General features: G+C 47.1%; 1 protein-coding gene across 1 annotated transcript in view; it reads left to right on the forward strand.

The window, feature by feature from the left end:
- The window catches only part of HGD (homogentisate 1,2-dioxygenase), a 280,992-nt gene that overhangs the window by 188,361 nt on the left and 73,705 nt on the right, over positions 1–18,926 (forward strand). Inside the window, exon 9 of the mRNA XM_069635841.1 lies at positions 16,863–16,962. Within this exon, the coding sequence (XP_069491942.1) occupies positions 16,863–16,962 (100 nt within the window). The remainder of the gene's footprint in view (positions 1–16,862; positions 16,963–18,926) is intronic.

Genomic DNA, 18,926 nt, shown 5'->3' on the forward strand with positions numbered 1-18,926 from the left:
CCCTCTAGCAGTTCCGGCAGTACCCACAGCAGTGGGTGCGGATTCCTCTCCTGTCTGTTTATGCCACCGGTGATTTCCAGATATGCCTTCTTCCTCTGATTCATAAACCCAGAGCCCTTCTTTAGCCAGATCGTCTTTATTATTAATAAGCGCCTGTTGTGCCTTTCTTGAGGTAAGAGCTATCTCCACAAAGAATTTATCCTCCCTAAATGGGAAGGCTAGGTATTCAATGTCCTCTGAATCGAAAAGAAAGAGATTGTAATTCTTTTGAATTTCTGACAATAAGACGGATCTACAGAGTGACGTCTTTGTACTCTGATTCTCTAGTCTAAGCCACAATCTTGGGATTGTAAAGTTTGATGCCGTTACTTCCTCTTTTCCTGCAGTAGGGGTTTGTTGTTTTTGTTCGTTTTTCTCTCTTTCTCCATATTGAGGACACATTTCCAGGTTTTTAAATTTCCCGGACCCGTTCCAACAGTCTACTTCACTGAATAAGAGGCTTGGTGATGTCACATCTTTGATGGCTGACACGGGAGATGTATTTTTTTCTTGTAATGCAGATGGGGGCCTTTTATAAAAGATGGGGGCCATTTTTATAAATGCTTGCTTGGGCTCCCCGCTAAGTCCCTTTCTTGGTTCTTTATGTAAATTTTGTTTTAGAAATATTGGAGCAATCTTGATTTTTGTAGAGACCGGTGTACTTTTTTGGTTGTCGGAAGCTGCAGGTAATGGAAATATAAGATCCGTTTGCATACCGAAGTTTGATGTTTGAACCTTGATTTTACTAGGACTCTCCCTGCCCGTTGAGCACGTCTTTTTGCCCTGGATTCTCTCAGGAGCACACTTGCTTACGAGGGCATCATGTACTTTTGAAGTTTGTGAAGAGTTGATTACTGGAGAAGCAATAGCGATGGAATCAGCTGTCTTTTCAGCTGTGGGAGTAGTTAGATTTTTCAGGAATGTATTTGTCCCTACTTTCTTTTTTGCCTCGTTTTTCTGATTTTTGGGTTTCTTCATTGTTCCACCTGAAGGTTGAGAAAAGGTAGCCTCTATTTGTTTGCCCCTTTTGTTCCTTTTGTGACATTTTTTCCTTCTCAATCTCTGTGGTGCCTCGATATTCTTTTTTTTTTTTTTTTTTTTTTAAAGGTTTATTTAACAATTTCAATTACAACAATGTGAACCCCAGGCTGTTCCCCAACTCCCACCCATCTCCCACCCCCCACCCACCCCGGAAGGATCTCGTTAGTTCTTCATTTCTGTGCAGGTTTATGTTCTCATTAAGTCCGATATTCTTATATTATGAGGGCACCATTGCTCCATGTAATCTGATTGTAAATATTCAAGTATTTCTCCCCATTCCTTTGTGAAGGTCTCTTTCGTTCCTTGTAGAGTATGTGTTAGCTTCTCCATGGTCAGTTGTGACCATACTTTCTGGAGCCAAGTAAACATAAGTGGGGGCTCTCGTTTTTTCCAGTTTTGGGCTATTGACGCCCAGGCGGGTATTAGTAGGCCCATGAAACCCCGCCATTGTGATTTCCTGAATTTCTTAGCTGCCTGATCTTTGAATCCGCAAAGCCATACTTTTTCGCCTAGGTGTTCGGCTTCTGGAAATATTTTTACAATTTCCACCTTTAGTTCGGACCAGAAGGCTTTGATTTCCCGGCAGTCCCACCAGATGTGTCTCCATGTGCCCACCTCCAAGCAGCCTCTCCAACACGTGTTTGTTGTTTGTGGGTACATGGCGTGTAGTCTCTCTGGAGTGTAGTGCCATTGGGTTACTATCTTTATCCACATTTCTCTTTTTTGGACTGATCGGGTCATTTTCGGTATGGAGTCCCATAGGTCTTCCCATTGGCGTTTGTGGACTTCCTCCCCCAACGTTTTCGTCCACTTGACCATGTATGACCATTTGAGTTCCTCCCCAATGGTGTTAATGAATGTGTAGAGCGAGGAGATCAATTTTCTTGTTCCTGAGTTGGTGATTAGAAACTTCTCGAATGGCTTGAGATCCCTTGTGGCAGCTGTTGTGATGTCTGAGGTTGAGAGCCAGTGTCTTAGCTGTCCGTATTTGTATTTGTCTGCTTCCGTTAGATTTATTAATTCTCTGCAGTCTTCGAAAGACCTTATTTCTTTGTCTTGGAACATTTCGCCTATCTTTGTGACACCTGCTGCTTCCCATTTCTCGTAGGCTCCCTGTTCCATTCCCGGTGGGAACTGTGGGTTTCGACAGATGGGTGTGAAAGGCCCCTCCACTGTGGTCATGATGCCCTTCTTTGTCTGCTCGTCCCAGGCTTCGAGGGTGGTTGTCATGATTTTGCTTATGCGGAGGTTGGGGTGCCTATGTTGTTTTGCTTTCCAAAGTATTTCCTCCAACGGGGCTCTGGCTACCGCTCTGTCCTGGGACACCCATATTGTTTGTTGATTGTCCCCCAGCCATTCTCTCAGGACCCATAGTTGTGCTGCCATGTAGTATTTGCGAAAGTGTGGAAGGGCCATTCCCCCCTCCTTTGTTGGGGCAGTGAGGGTCGCTCTGGAAACCCTATTGGGCTTTTTGTTCCATATATAGGATGAGATGGCTTTGGTCAGTGCTCTAAAGAATGATTTGGGGACCTTGATTGGGAGAGCCTGAAAGTAGTAAAGCACCCTGGGAAGGATGACCATTTTTATGGCTTGAATTCTACCCCACCATGATACCATTAGGGGGTTCCAGCGCTCCAGGTCTCTCTTTACCCTTCCCAGTATGGGGGGGTAGTTCTCATTATATAGTGATTCTATCTTACTAGTTAGTGTGACCCCTAAGTATTTAATTCCTTTATCGGCTATTTTCAGGTTTTGCGAGATAGCTATTCTTTCCGTTTCCTGCCCCCCTCCGGACAAGAGCAGGAGTTCTGATTTGTTCTTGTTAATTTTGAGGCCCGATATCGCCCCGAAGGTTTCTAGCTCTCTAATAGCTTGGGGAAGTGCTGTTTCCGGGTTCTTAAGGACTAGCAGCATGTCATCTGCATATGCTATTACTTTGTGTTGTGTGCCTCCCATTTCTATTCCCGTGATGGCCACTGTCTCCCTTATTCTAGTTAGAAGTGGTTCCAGGAAAATGGCGTATAGCAGAGGGGACAGTGGGCATCCCTGTTTTGTGCCTCGTGTTATTTCTATTTTGTCCGTGACCGCCCCGTTAATGGCTACCCTAATAGATGGGGAGGTGTAGTTGGCTTTCACCATTTTTATGTACTGATCTCCGAAGCCCATATGTTTTAGTGTTTTAAATAGTATTGACCATTCCACCCGATCAAAAGCCTTCTCGGCGTCTAATGAGAGCAAAGCTGCTTGTGTTTGGGTGATCTCGGACTTCTCTACCAGGTGTATTATTCTTCTCAGGTTGTCATGCGTGAGTCTCCCTGGGATAAATCCTGATTGATCTGGGTTTATTAGAGACGGGAGGAGTGGGGATAGCCTGTTTGCCAAAATTTTAGTGTATATTTTTGCATCAATGTTAATCAAAGCTATGGGGCGGTATGAACTGGGGAGGGATGGGTCTTTTCCTTTTTTGTGGAATACCAGGACCTTCACTTCATTCATTGATTGGGTCACGTTGCCCTGTTCTTTAAAGGTGTTTAGAAGTCTCGTGAGGACGGGGATAAGCAAATCTGCATATTTTTTATAGAATGGGGCGGTGAAACCGTCTGGTCCGGGTGCCTTTTCTGTTGGGAGTGCCGCAATTGCCTTTTTTACTTCCTCCTCCGTGATCGGGTTCTCTAGTGCTATTTTGTCTTCCTCTGGGATTCTTTTTAAGGGGAGGGATTGCAAATAAGCGTCCTGGTCTGCTTCGTTCGGTTGTTCCGAGGTGTAGAGATTTTGGTAAAAATCCATAAAGATTCTCCCTATGCTTGAGGTTCGTGTATGTAGTCCTCCCTGCTTGTCCTGCATGCTCATTATGTTTATTGATTTTTGTTTCTCTCGGAGCTGTCTTGCTAAGAGTCTGTCCGCCTTGTTGGCTTTAATGTATAGCCGTTGTTTTAGAAATTGGAGGGATCTCTCCGCAACTTTTGTTCGAAGCATTTCCAATTGCCCGTGTATGTTTTAGGGCCTTTTTTGAGGCTCTAGTAGGGTGGGATATAATTTCTTCCTGTATGTCTGAGATTTTCTTTTCGAGTTCTTTTTCCCAGCGATGTCTTTGGTTGTCTTTGGAGGCTTTCAGGGCTATGATGTTGCCTCTGGTCACTGCTTTGAATGCCTCCCAGACCGTGCTTAGTGGGACCTCGCCTTTGTCGTTTTGTGAAAAGTATTCCGTTATCTTGTCCCTAATCGATTCTCCCATTGCTGGATCCTGTAGGATATCCTGTGGTAGCCTCCAGCGCCACAGTCCTCCTCCTTTTTCTGGGGTTGTTAAGTCCAGCCACAATGGGGCATGGTCCGACAGGGATATCGACCCCGTTTCAATATCTTGGATTTTCCCCATTAGGCCCACCGAAACCCAAAAATAGTCTATTCTTGACATCGTGTTGTAGACGTGAGAGAAATAGGTGTAGCCTCTCTGCTGGCCCTTTTGCTGTCTCCACACATCGCAGAGTGCGAGTTGGTCCATTTTTTGTTTTAGTCGTTTGGAGGGGGCGCCCTGTGTGGAGGGGCCCGCTGTGCTTCTGTCAATTTGTGGTTGCCATGCCAGGTTGAGGTCTCCTCCCAGAATCACCTCTCCCTTTGCGAAGCCCTCTAGCTTCTCCAGAGCCCCTCGAATGTATCCGTCTTGTCCCGTGTTTGGTGCATAGATTGAGGCCAGAGTTAGATGGGACCCGTCCAGGTGGACGTTGACCATCGCTAGTCTCCCTTCTTTATCCGTGTGCCTGTCCGTTAGAGTGACCTTTGCCCCTTCTTTAATGGCTATGAGGACTCCCGCTTTTTTGTCCATGGCATTCGATTGTGCCCATATCCGATATCCCCTGAGGCGCATTTTCTGCTTGTCCTGTGCATTGATGTGCGTTTCTTGTAGCAGGAGGATGTCCGCCTTTTCTCTCCTCAGCAGGGATTCCACTTTCTTTCTCTTTATCGGGGAGTTCAATCCTCGTACGTTGTATGTTAGGATTCTAAGTTTTCCCATTTCGTACTGTGAGATTGGTAATAACCCCTTTCCTTACGATGTGAGAACTTTGCGTCTTCCGGAATCTTTCCCTCCCCCCCTCCCTCACCAACTCCTCAACTTCCAACTTTTGAACGTATAACTTCCCGAGGAGGGCCCGGGTACCTATGGTTGCTAGGGCGTTGCGCCTATCGCTCCCGGCCCTCAAAGTACTCGGTAACAATTTCGCAGGGGGTCCTAAACCCCGCATGATCTCAGACTTTCCTGAGTTGCGATCCCAAGAGGGCCCTTCCCGGGCCGCCAGTTAGTATTTTCCGTGGGCTAATGTTGAGTTGTATGATTACCCATTTTGCTTCTTTCTTTTGCGTATCTCTTCCCATCCTCTCGGCCTTTTCTGCCAGCCGCCCCTTGTTCTGTCGTGCGGTTCCGCCGTGTCCTCTGTTTGTATGTCCATTATCTGCAGTCCCTCATCGCACGTTGTCACTCTTCGTTGTTTGCCTTCCCAGTTGAACAGTAGGCCGAAGGGGAATGTCCATTTGTATCTAATTTCCTTTGTCACCAGTACCTTGATTAGCGGTGCCATATCTCTCCTTTTCTGTAGTGTGATCGAGGCCAGGTCTTGGTACAGTTGTATGTCCGTCCCGTTCATCCTGATGTGGTCCAGGTGACGCGCCTTTCTTAAAATAAGTTCTTTTAGTGGGTATGAAGATAGGGCTACTAGAACATCTCTGGGTCTTTCTCTTTCTCCGGGCGCCCCTGTTCTTTTTGGGCCCACTCTGTGGATTCTGTCTATCCCTATGGTGTCCTTTTCCTGTGCCCCCAGAATGTCTGTAAAGACTTCCTGTACTGCATTCTTGAGGTCCTTGTCGAGTACTGCCTCCGTGATATTCTTGATCCGTATGTTAGATCTGCGTGATCTGTTTTCTAAGTCCTCGCACTGGTCTCTAGGTTGTGGGTTAGGCGTGCTAGGTGTTCCTGGGTCTCACTGTTTTGGGCTGTCTCTTCTTCTAGGTTTTGGATTATTTTTTCCACCGTGTCGGTCCTCTCTTCCAGTTGGGCGATGTCTCTCTTCACTTCTTGGACTACCTGTTTCATTTCGTTTCTCATTGAGGTGAACTGGTCCTGGACTGTGGTCATAAACCTTTCCTGTAGCTCCGCGAACCATGAGTGCATGTCTTCCCTTGATGGAAGTGCTGGAGTTGCATTGGTGTGGTTGCGGTCCTCTGGGGAGTCTTCCCGGGGTCTCCCCCTGGTGTGGATCTGTGATTCAGTCGACCACATTTGGACAAGGTTCGCATCTTGTTTTGAGGACTGCGAATTCGGGAGTAGCGTGTTCCCTTTCCCCTTTGATTTAGACATGTCTTCCTTGGGGGATCCTCTTCTCCTCCGGGTATGGGGAATGGCGGTGTGCTTTTGGGGGGTCTCGGGGGGTGTGTCTTGGTTATAGTCCTCGGTGGCTTCTCCCCCGGTATGTGGGGTTGTTGGTGGGGTTGAGGGTCTTCCTGCGTATGGCGGGCGGGTGCCCTCGAGAGGGCTCCGTCTGCAGTCAGGCCTGTTTTGTCCTTGTTTCCCCCTTCGGCGCTCTCCCTCTCTTCTCGGCCCTGAGGTTGGGCTGGTATGATGTTTTGGGGGGGGGTGGCTCCCCGAGTCTATTAGTGCCCTCTCGCTCGTGTGCTCAGTCCGGGTGCCGGGCCGTATGCTGGGTGCTGTAGCGGCCGCCTGTGTCTCCCTGTTGGTTGCCCTCTTCTGCTGGATCTCGTGAGCGGCTCCGGGGGGAGATCTCGTTTTCCCCCTTCGTTGGCACTCCCCCTCTCTTCTCGGCCCTGGAGTTGGGCTGGTATGATATTTGGGGGGGTCCCCCCGAGTCTACTGGTGTTGTGGAGGGGAGGGGGGGGTGCGCTCACCTTGATGTGCGCCTCCGGGCGACCGACGACGAGTTTCGTGGTGCCTGGCCTTCCCCTCGTCCGCGCAGGCCGCCCGGTGTTCTGCCGGCCCTCGCCCCGGTCTCCGCTCGTCTGCCTCTTGGTGGGGGGTGGGGGCGGGGGGCGTGCTGGCACCCTCCCCCTCCCTCGTGTGCGCTGTCCGGGTGCCGCGGCGCCGTTGGCTGGGTGCTGCGGTGGCCGCCTAAATCTCCTTGCTGGTTCCCCTCGTCTACGGGAGCTCGTGTGCGGCTCCGGAGGGGGAGGGGCGGCCGCTCCGCTCGGCTCTCGCGCGCCGCGTCTGGGTGTCCCCCGCAGAGCGAGGTCGTCTGCCGCTGCCGAGTGCTGCCCTGCACTTCTCGGGGTTGTCGTCGTGATATATTCCACGATTCCGCGGTGCTTTATTTGTCAGTTCTGCGGCGGCCCGGGCGGAGCGCGACCTATGTGCGTCTCCCTATCCCGGCGGCCATCTTGGATCTTATCGTGCCTCGATATTCTGATTTAAACTGTCGGTTTCCTTTTCTTCCTCCTCTTGGGTTTTTTGAGGGCTGTTGTTGATAACTTCTATATAGTCGACATCGACATTTGCCAGCCTTCGAAATTCTTCCAAGATTGAGTCCGAGAGTGGTGTGTCATCGAAGAGATCTTTTGGCCCTTCTTCGTTTAGAGTCTCGTTCTGGTTTTGCAGTTTTTGAATTTCCGAGGGTATTATCTTTAAGAGTTCATGGGTGGTTGAATTACTTTTTGCCCCCTCCTTCAGTAGGCTTTGAATTTGGGCGATGTCTAGCCCCTGTTTGATGCCCTCTGTTTGTGTTTCCTTTAGAATTGGAATCAGAATGCTATTCATGATATTGTTTACAGCAACCATAGATGATTCGTTTTTCGCAATTTCCTGCGACATTTCCAAGAGATGGCCTGCTTGTGTTTGCACCTCTGTTCTTAGGAGTTCGAAAACTGAGACCAGAGAATTTAGAACATAGCTCAGGGCTGCCAGTGTGTTTTCAGATGCCATTGGAGGCCCTTCTGGTGAGATGGCCAATGACTCTTCTTGTTGGCTACGGTTTCTCGGTGAGATTGCCCTGGTTCCTTGAGTTTTGTTTGTTGAGGTAGCGTTTGCTTCTGACCCCTCTGTAGGTGTATTTGTGGCCGGGGTATTGGGTTTATGTGTTGATAATTGCCAGGTAGTGTCAATAATGTCCTCTAGGTCATTGGTACTCTTGTTCCTTTTCCTAGGGAAGTGATCGTTGATTCTTGTCTGGATTTTTTCAGTTGTCAGAGTGTACTCTAGCCCTCTTTTCCATATCTTTTGAATGTTAAGATTGGGGAATCTTCCCGCTGGAGTTTGTTGTGCGTCTATATGGGTTAGAGTCTCCTGTGAGGTTACTGGATCTGCGTCTGAGACAATAGATGCCCCCCTCCCTGGCTCGCACCCTGCCTCTAGGTAAGACCCATCTTGTACGTCCATGTCTTCTTCAAGAGGTGAGCTGCGCAGTCTCATTACGGATGTTACAATTATTGTTTGATGGTGTTAGTGCGCGCAAGAGGCGATATTTATTTACCTGTTGGGTGCGCCTCAGGCCGCCAAACAGCCGCACAACAGCCGTTGGGCTTGTCTCCTGCCGGGCTTAACGCCGCGAGGGTGGTAAACTCCGTCCTTTGAGTCCGCCCCAGATCACGTGATCAGATCACGTGTCCAAACGAAGCCGCGCCTCCTCCAGGAAGCGCGTTGCAGTGGTCGTTGCTGGCAAGAGTCTGGGAGAGAACTCGCAGTGCCAGATGAGATGCAAAAGGTAGGTCCGCTTTCAATCTCATCGCTTTTGTGACTGAGAACACAGCGGAACGGGCGGCAAACTCCGTCCTTTGAGTCCGCCCCAGATCACGTGATCAGATCACGTGTCCAAACGAAGCCGTGCCTCCTCCAGGAAGCGCGTTGCAGTGGTCGTTGCTGGCAAGAGTCTGGAAGAGAACTCGCAGTGCCAGATGAGATGCAAAAGGTAGGTCCGCTTTCAATCTCAGCGCTTTTGTGACTGAGAACACAGCGGAACGGGCGGCAAACTCCGTCCTTTGAGTCCGCCCAAGATCACGTGATCAGACCACGTGTCCAAACGAAGCCGCGCCTCCTCCAGGAAGCGCGTTGCAGTGGTCGTTGCTGGCAAGAGTCTGGGAGAGAACTCGCAGTGCCAGATGAGATGCAAAAGGTAGGTCCGCTTTCAATCTCAGCGCTTTTGTGACTGAGAACACAGCGGAACGGGCGGCAAACTCCGTCCTTTGAGTCCGCCCCAGATCACGTGATCAGATCACGTGTCCAAACGAAGCTGCGCCTCCTCCAGGAAGCGCGTTGCAGTGGTCGTTGCTGGCAAGAGTCTGGGAGAGAACTCGCAGTGCCAGATGAGATGCAAAAGGTAGGTCCGCTTTCAATCTCAGCGCTTTTGTGACTGAGAACACAGCGGAACGGGCGGCAAACTCCGTCCTTTGAGTCCGCCCCAGATCACGTGATCAGATCACGTGTCCAAACGAAGCCGCGCCTCCTCCAGGAAGCGTGTTGCAGTGGTCGTTGCTGGCAAGAGTCTGGGAGAGAACTCGCAGTGCCAGATGAGATGCAAAAGGTAGGTCCGCTTTCAATCTCAGCGCTTTTGTGACTGAGAACACAGCGGAACGGGCGGCAAACTACGTCCTTTGAGTCCGCCCCAGATCACGTGATCAGATCACGTGTCCAAACGAAGCCGCGCCTCCTCCAGGAAGCGCGTTGCAGTGGTCGTTGCTGGCAAGAGTCTGGGAGAGAACTCTCAGTGCCAGATGAGATGCAAAAGGTAGGTCCGCTTTCAATCTCAGCGCTTTTGTGACTGAGAACACAGCGGAACGGGCGGCAAACTCCGTCCTTTGAGTCCGCCCCAGATCACGTGATCAGATCACGTGTCCAAACGAAGCCGCGCCTCCTCCAGGAAGCGCGTTGCAGTGGTCGTTGCTGGCAAGAGTCTGGGAGAGAACTCGCAGTGCCAGATGAGATGCAAAAGGTAGGTCCGCTTTCAATCTCAGCGCTTTTGTGACTGAGAACACAGCGGAACGGGCGGCAAACTCCGTCCTTTGAGTCCGCCCCAGATCACGTGATCAGATCACGTGTCCAAACGAAGCCGCGCCTCCTCCAGGAAGCGCGTTGCAGTGGTCGTTGCTGGCAAGAGTCTGGGAGAGAACTCGCAGTGCCAGATGAGATGCAAAAGGTAGGTCCGCTTTCAATCTCAGCGCTTTTGTGACTGAGAACACACATAATCTGTTGTGCCCTGTACTTGGGAATAAAGCTGCCAGGAAAGCGAGTGGTCCCAGAATGGGAGCGTCACTCCACATCCCGGCCCGCGCTGCAGGAGTTCCAGTACTGCAGCCCTGTCACATAAAAACATCACAAAGCATCGGAAGTCAGGGTCACGTGGTACAATATTGCACTGGAAGTCCGTCTAGTTACCATAACAAGGTTAACACTTCCTTTTTTTTCCTGAGTGGCATATGTGTAAATGATCACCGATGTTAAATGTCTCATGCCATACATATTATTTACTGCATAGCGCATTAAGACACTTTGGGCCTCATTACGACCCAGGCGGTAAGTTACCGCCTGGGCCGTGACTTTACCACCATGGCGTAAACTACGTTTACGCCATGGTGGTTGGCGGACTTACCGCCCCATTCCGACCTTGGCGGGGCGGTAAGTCCCCAATCCCCATTTACCCTTCCCCATTCCCATTTTTGCCCCATAGGGCATAATGGGAGTGGGGAAGGCGTTAATTACGCCACCGTAAATTACGGTGGCGTAATTAACTCCATGGTCCCTTAGCGCCATGGATTTTAACACCTGCTAAAAGCAGGTGTTAAAAGCTCCATGGCGCTAAGGGACCTCGTAATCAGGCGGTAAGGGTCGGCGCTGTTTACGCTGCCGTAAACCCCTTACCGCCTGGGTCGTAATGAGGCCCAAATTAAAGTCCACCACTCACATATGCCTCAAAGCATTACAACATATTAATGCACATATCATCCTTTTAATGAGAGTCTCAAGTTCATTCTGTATTATTGCAGCCTTTCAATTAATCATATGGCGTATATCAAAGACAAATCAGACCAATGTTTAGTGGATTTCCCTTTTTTAGGATTGATAGCCCCTTACTTTATTACTGTGATTACATCAACATCTTGTTTCATATGTCTTCAATATTGATCAACTCAAGACACATAACACATGTGTCACAACCTTTCCTTTTGCTCCAGAAGAGAATCCTTCCAACATCACTGTACTCAATTGCTAGGCTCAAAGGCAATCAGCACAGATGGCTCTCCCTCCATTATACTGATGTATGCATTAGCAGCTTATATACCATCATCACGTGTATCCCAGTATCCAGCGTATTGTGTGTCCCATATTACTATATGCTAATGCTTACAATGTTATCTTGTTGAATCTGCAGCTTTTTTTACCATCACCACCCTTACATCTACCCTAATGACATGTCTTTATTGTATTAGTTACTACCTGAATGTGTGTTTTTGCATGGCAACCATATTCTCTGGTGTAGTTGTCCTACTTCTGTGTTGCTAGATAAACATTGTTTATGGGATCACCTCATCAGACTCCACTTCCGGAGTCATCCTTACCTTTTAGTCCAAAATATAAAAAGACATTTGCTCAATCCTATGAAACCACATGTATTTTCAAACTAAATCACCACCAGACATAATTATATAACTATCTCTAACCAAGGGTTTTGCCCCAGCCTTAATCCTGGGTATTAATAGACTATGGATATACAACCTCCCTGAGTGTGTCTAATGATCTACAGTACCATTAGTGTCAGGAATAAGTGACTATATGGAATAGCTTACATGGAACCTCTCTGTTTAATCACATACGTCAGGGGTCTTCAACCTGCAGTTCTTCAGATGTTCTGGACTATGACTCCCAAGACCTCCCATCATTGACTATGCTGGCAAGGGCTGTTGGGAGTTGTAGTCTAAAACCTCTTCAGAGGCAAAGGTTGCTGATGCCTGACATAGATCTTCCATCAACAATGTTGCAAGTTGCTCAACTTGATAGCAACAGACTGCTGAACAGATTGTATGAAAGATGAGGTGTGAGACAAAGGGTTAAATAAATACAAGTCCTCTAGAACTACACCAGCCAATACAGGAAGGAAATCACAAGTGGAAGGAAATCACAAGTAGACCCACCATATAAGAGGAAATAAGTAATGCATGCCCACTCCACTATGGACTGTGCACCAGGACTGGACGTCAGCATATGGCAAAGCCCCATACTGGTGCTTGATGCTGTATGTCTATAAGTGGCTTCAGGGGGAAGGCAAGAGTGCCCAGAGGCAGGCACTGGAGAGGACGCCAGCACTCAGCAGGCATGAGAATTTAGAAATTTGAGGAACAACTCAAGTTGTACACATAAAATGTGTATTGAGCTCTACGTCCTCTATTGATCTGCTGATAATGTATCATCCCCAATAGATTTGTTTAATAGTTATGTAATGTAGTGGCTCAAATTGCACCGTCATGTTCACAATTGTTGATTTTGGAGACTTGAATGTTTGGTTGGAACATTCATATAATCCAAATGCTAAAATGTTATTAGATGCCCTCTCTAATTTAGGCTTTGTGCAACAAGTAATACACCCAACAGCACTTCGGGGCACACACTACATTGTGTTTTAGGTAATTCAGATGTGGTCAAGGTTGGTCACCTAATATTTATACCTTGGAACGAATCCCTTTTTTAACAGAGGTAACTAATCCTATCAAGGCTGGAGTCGCTGATAGGAAAAGTAGGATAATCCATACGTGGGCTAATATGTCCTTAGCAAATCTTGAACGTTTCTTCCTCATTTTCCTTACCATCATCACAGAAAATGATGATTTTGATCCCTCTTTTATAGTGGACAACTTTTAACTAAAAGTGGCAAAAACTATGGAGCACGTGGCCCTCCACATACTAAGGGCTTGAATGCTGATGGCGATACGCCATGTCGTTCTCCAGTGCTCAAAGGGAAAAGAAGGCACGTAGATCTTAGATGGAGGGAAAATTATAAGTAGTAGATTAAGCGTGTGTATATGCGTAAATTATGGTAAGGCAGGCCAAGAGTATTAATGCTGACAGATCTCTGTAGGATGATTAATATGTCATTTGAATCAGGACTGATGCCCAATCTGCTCAAATCAGCTGTAGTAACACCTTCTCAGAGTAAACCTTTTTACTGGAGGTGGCGGCCATTCTTTTCTGGAGGACTTCAGTCTGCTGGATGACTCGCCGGCCGGTTTTTCATCCTGGATATAGTATTGAGTGTGTTTGGTAGTGGCAGCTTTAGAAGGGTGGTGGATTACGATGGGATAAGTGGTCTGATGCCCCTCCACCACCCCCACCCTATTAGGGCATGTATCTAGTTTTTCATTCCCGAATAGAGCTTTAGAATGGGTTGCATCCTTCCCATCAAATTGGGCTCAATTGATGTTGCTGCCTCATTGTGAAACATCAACAAAGCCACTTACTTGCTGAATTCCGCTGGGCTCATCACTGAGTCCACTTGTGTTCAACATCTGCATGAAGTCTTTAGCAGCGCTCATACATGTGTGCAGGCTAATGTCCTACATGTACACTGAGGACACCCGGTCCTCCCTGCCTAGGTGACCCGTAGGAGAGGGGTGTCGTTAGTTTTAAACTTAGTATGGGGCAAGTCAATACCTAGATGAGGTCAGAACAGTTACATTTTAACAATCAAACATCTGAAATCCTACAGCTGTGGTTTGGAAGCCACTGGCCCAACATGGTTTCCAAGGTTAGAAATCTCAGAGTCTGGTTTGACTCATCATTGCCAATGAACATTCAGATTAGCCAAATATCCAGATCTGTGAAACATCTGCTCCCCACCCATAAGGGAGAGCCAAGTCTCCTGCAGAAGCTGACTCCTAGGATAGAAACAAGCCCAGCGAACACACATGGATCCACCATCTACACGGGCATGAGCATTGCTCATGCCTACCAGCAGCATAGCCGTCCAATGTCCCCACCTTATTGGGCCACCTATCTAGGTTGTCAATCCAGAATAGAGCTTTAGAATGGTTTACTTCTTTCCTATCAAATAGGGCTCCATTTGTTTCTCTGCCTCCTTTTCACAGCACACCATCACATCACCACGACACCATTAATCGCAAGCACTCTGGAAATAGGAAATTGTTTAACATGCCATGCCCAGATACGGTACTGGGACATATTTTAGGTCTGTTGCTGTGGATGGCAGCCTGCCCCCCCTAGCAGGGCCCTGTCATATGAGAATCTTTAACTTTGCTGTCCTAATTTACATGAAACTTCAAAGGTTGGTGGGACCTCAAACCACCCAATGTTCTGGTGGTTCGGGTTTTCTTTGAGAAAGTTACTCATGAGAGAGTGTTTTTATCTGTAACCCTGGGACTAAAAGGATCATCGCTTCGATGTGGGGTACTGCGGATTGCCTCCGGCTAAGCCGGTGGCCTTCTGAAGTGGACAGGTGTTTGGTCCTGGAGAGAAGGATTTATAATGCACGAGGCTGTTCCTCTACATTTCAGAAGGTTTGGGGTAAATGAGAGGGGGGTGGGTTGAAGAATGTTACTAGCTTTCACCTTGCATTCCCAGCCATTTATTATTTCACCCTGATTGTGTCTTTCCTTCTGAGACTCTTATGTGTTGTTGGTAACGTATTCATGATATTCAGTCTAGCAATGGTATATGTTTTTCCGTTATGCTTTAATATGAAAATAAGAACAAGTTTTATATAAACAATTTTCTTTAAATGAGAAAGTCACCCATGACTAGCAGTGGGGCACACTCTGCTCCCATTGCCCTCAGCGGTACGGTGCCCGCCCTACTTCCATGTTGCTTTTTGGCAGATGAGGAGCTGAGAAACTGAATAGGCGGTGCAGAGGTAGGGTCTTGGGTGCTTGACAAGAATGTTCATGTGCACGGGTCCAATGTGCAGCGCTAGCTAGTGCTCTGTTCCTACTCCTTAAAAAGCAAGCATTGCCCGGGTGTACTAAAAAGGGGTTTTCAGGATTAAAATTACAAAAGGTGATCGATACAGTGATTTACTTGTTTTGTTCTGGACGCAAGAGCCAATACCTTTTGGAGTTTGCCTGCTTGGGAATTGCCCAGTGAGTATTAACAAATTCGAGGCTGGGATGTAAGACTAAGGGCCTCATTATAACTTTACCGGTCGGAAATAAATGCTGGTAAATCCGGCACCAGCATTTTTTCAGGACCACCAACGTATAAGTCTGCCGGTGTGGGCCACGGATCTCCCGGCAGACCTGACCTGTCGATAGATCAGGCCCCCACTGGCAGATAAATGACTAAATCACTGGTAAAGCTGGTGCCGGTGGTTCAGTCAATCCCATCCCATGGAGTCCTACGGGCTCAATGGGAACTTACAATCACTCTGCCACCCGTAATATCCCAGTAATAGCCGAATATCAGGTAGCGGGCGGCGGAGACAGTAATGCAGCTTTCCTGGTATTCCACCGAAATTATCGTTGGGATGTCGGGAACGTTGTAATGACCCCTTAAGTATATTGCTCATCGTAATAACTCCAGTAGGTCTCTGCCATTATATGGCCAACGTGCCATCCCATTTTCTCTATATCTATGCACATATAACATCAACATCTGGAAGCCCAAGAAATTGAAAAGAGAACAATAGGTCTTGCAGTCATGGAGTAACAGGTAGACATGAATGTGATTGGGGCTTTTTTCAGTACTGAGATATTGTGTGGACGTTCTGTCTAAATCTTGGATATTAGCACCTGGAGGTCGTTATTGACCTCCTCTCAGCCAATCGGATGTTCAGAGCACACGCAGTAACTACTGGTATTGACTGCATTCTGAACATTCTGACTTCAAAAGCAGACAGGGACGCCATAATGCAATTTCATTACAAGTATGGCGTTAAGTGTTAAAATAAATTGGTGGTAAATCTTTTACCGTAAACTTGACCACTACGCCAAATTATGAGGTTGGGCCTGGAGTGGAGGATTTACATCCAGAAAAATCTCCCACTCACTGCTGAAAAATCTGCAGAATCGACGTAATTACACCACAGTAATTCTGCCAAAAAAGCCCCATTGATTCCAGTGGACTAAATAAAATGGGGATTTACACCCCGACCGCCACTTGTAATCCGGCGGTAACGGTAATTCAGTTGGGCGGTATTCCATCAGATTTACTGCCAGAATGCTCCCAAACTTGTCATGAGACCCAGTTTCTTTCAACAAGACACTGCCTTTCTAAGTGGACCATTTTCACTTCAACATCCTATTTAACACACCAGAGAGAAATCTAAAACATGGGACTAGTCTTTCACTCTTTATAGGTAAATTGTTTATTTCGACACGACGCCTACTGCATGCTCATTTTAAACCCACTCCAGTTTAACCAAGTTTGAAATTTAAATATTTAACTTATGAAGACAACCATGCTACTTAAACACTACAAAATGAAACCACATTTAATGTAATAATTCTGTTTTTCTATTTACTCTACTCACTATTAAACTAACATTTTTACTTCACCACCAAAAATCCAAAACATTCATTGCTACCACCACTATTTTCTGATAGTCTTTTAGACTTGGGATAATGGCCTTTCCTCAACCTAAGGCCATAACTCGGTAGCAGGTCATTATCCTGCAATAATGACCCCTCCCGTGAGCTATAAGGCTAGATTAACATGCAGTGTTCTTTTGGGAGAGAAGCGAGAGTGTAGGGTTTGCTGCTTTTAATGGCGTGTGCATTGCACAAATCATTTGCATAATGTTTTATGTAGATGGTTGTCCTGTAATCAGTTCTTTTTTTTTTTTTTGCAGCAAGGGATGCGTTTCAGCGTGGAGGTTTTTGGCGAGACCAGAGGTTACATCCTTGAAGTTTATGGAGCACATTTTGATTTGCCTGATCTGGGGCCTATTGGTAATGATAGTTTCACTTATTCTTCCAGAATGTATTGTGGGCATCCTGTGTACCGGAATTTAGACATTAGATTGAATGTGTGGTTTATGGGATATTGAGGTGATGGCAGTCACAGCCCACCAGGAAACGCAACAGGTGGCTCACCGGTGCAGCACCTGTTCAAACCACTCGACAGTGGCAGCGTCACATAGATAACAGCATAACAGTGGGCAATTGTTAGCCTCCTCATCATGAGTTTCTACACAGAGGCCCAAGATTGTGTGAGCATGGATTAAAATGGATGCAGGAATACAGGTGCACAAAAAGAATAGGATGCAGGGATTAAAGTGCACACCTAAGAGAGGCAAAATCCAGAAATCCAGGTGTGCAGGTAAATAGCCTCTTAAAGACATACACACAGGTAAAGTAGACCGTATCCAAGGATTAAGATGTATTATATGTACTCGGTTTTTATACAGCGCAAACCTATGAGCAGTGGAGTGCTGTCCACAATGGGCCCGGAGAGGTAGTAGAACCGGGGACAGTGTTACCCAAGATGCTATGAATTCCTTAAAGAACACAGTTTTCAATTCTTTCCTGATCTGCTGGATTGTTGGGGTGGTCCGGATTGCCACTAGGATTGTGTACCACTAGGGCAGGGCCTAACAGGAGAAAGACTTATGCCTAGTCATTTCCCTGCGGTCTAGTTTAGTTTCCAGCCTAGTGATGATCTGGCTTCTAGAGGAGGTACACAGACTGAGGAGGTGCTACGTTTGTCCACAAGGTAGACAGGCGTCCGTGCGGTGGTTGCCTTCAGGGTGATGCCGGTAATTTTGAAAAGTATCTTGGAATGTTAAAAGTATCGGGCGATTCAATCTCAAAACCTATCTTAACAACCATGGTATTAGACATCTTTATCACAAAGAAAAGAAGTTGTGTAAAACCACAACATTCCCTTATATATTTGATTTGCTGTAGCAAGGTTTCTGTAGAAAGTGGGGCGTTGTAGAAGAAGGCTTTGCTCTTATTTACGCTATTATAATTGTGTGTTTCTGATTTTGGGATCTTTTGGTAATTGTGCAGCTATAATGAAATTGTTTTAGCTGATTTTGTGGGTTTTAAATGCAGCTTCTCTGACAATTGTCAAAGCACTTCTTTTGATGATGGTGATCATCATGAAGTGGCCCCATTGAAAACTTGAAGCGCCAGAGAAAGCAAAGACTTCTTCATCGTCACTAGCTCCTTCTCCATCGCGGGGTCTACACCCAGACTTGAGTGTTATGTCCATCGTTGAGGAGCCTGTTTTCCCTTTATTATCTAGACACTACACTAACACTTAACTGTTGTAGTGGGCAGAGCATTTAACAATTCCTTATGGGATGAGCATACTTGCCCTTAGCCCTTTAAGGGTTAATGCCTATGTTATGTTATGTTACTTGGCATTTATATAGCGCTCTATATATCATTGGTATGACCTCAAAGCGCTGGTAGGCTGAACGCCCTCAGGAACCGTAGTTCTGGTCAGTGGAAAGAGATTGTGTCATAGGGTGCGTGGGTGCACCAGATAGGTGTGCAGCTGATGTAATTGCTGGGTGGTAGCTGCATACTAGCGTTAGGTGTGGTGCTGGAGATATCAGTTGGATGTGTGCAGTCTGGTGGGTGGACACCCAGACTGGGCTCTGGCTATGTTAGGCCTGAAGGACGCATATGTGAGCAACTAGGCCGGAATGTGCTCAGCTAGCTGCGTTTTATTAGGGTGATGAGGTGTTCATGTGGTAGTATTCACAGCCAGGCCGAATTAATCTGGGGTATAGCTGTGTTCTTGTTGAATGATGGTGTATATTAGAGAGTAAGCTTAGTGATGTGATATAATGGTTATCTTTAAAAGGCCCAAGACCAGGCACGTGAACAGGATGGCGGGGAACACAGCGACACAGGGACACATAGAGACGGGGCTGGGCTTACAGCGACCGGAGGGGCCATGC

This window comes from Ambystoma mexicanum, chromosome 7p (assembly GCF_040938575.1).
Source record: "Ambystoma mexicanum isolate Mex_15411 chromosome 7p, UKY_AmexF1_1, whole genome shotgun sequence".
NCBI classification, from domain to species: domain Eukaryota; kingdom Metazoa; phylum Chordata; class Amphibia; order Caudata; family Ambystomatidae; genus Ambystoma; species Ambystoma mexicanum.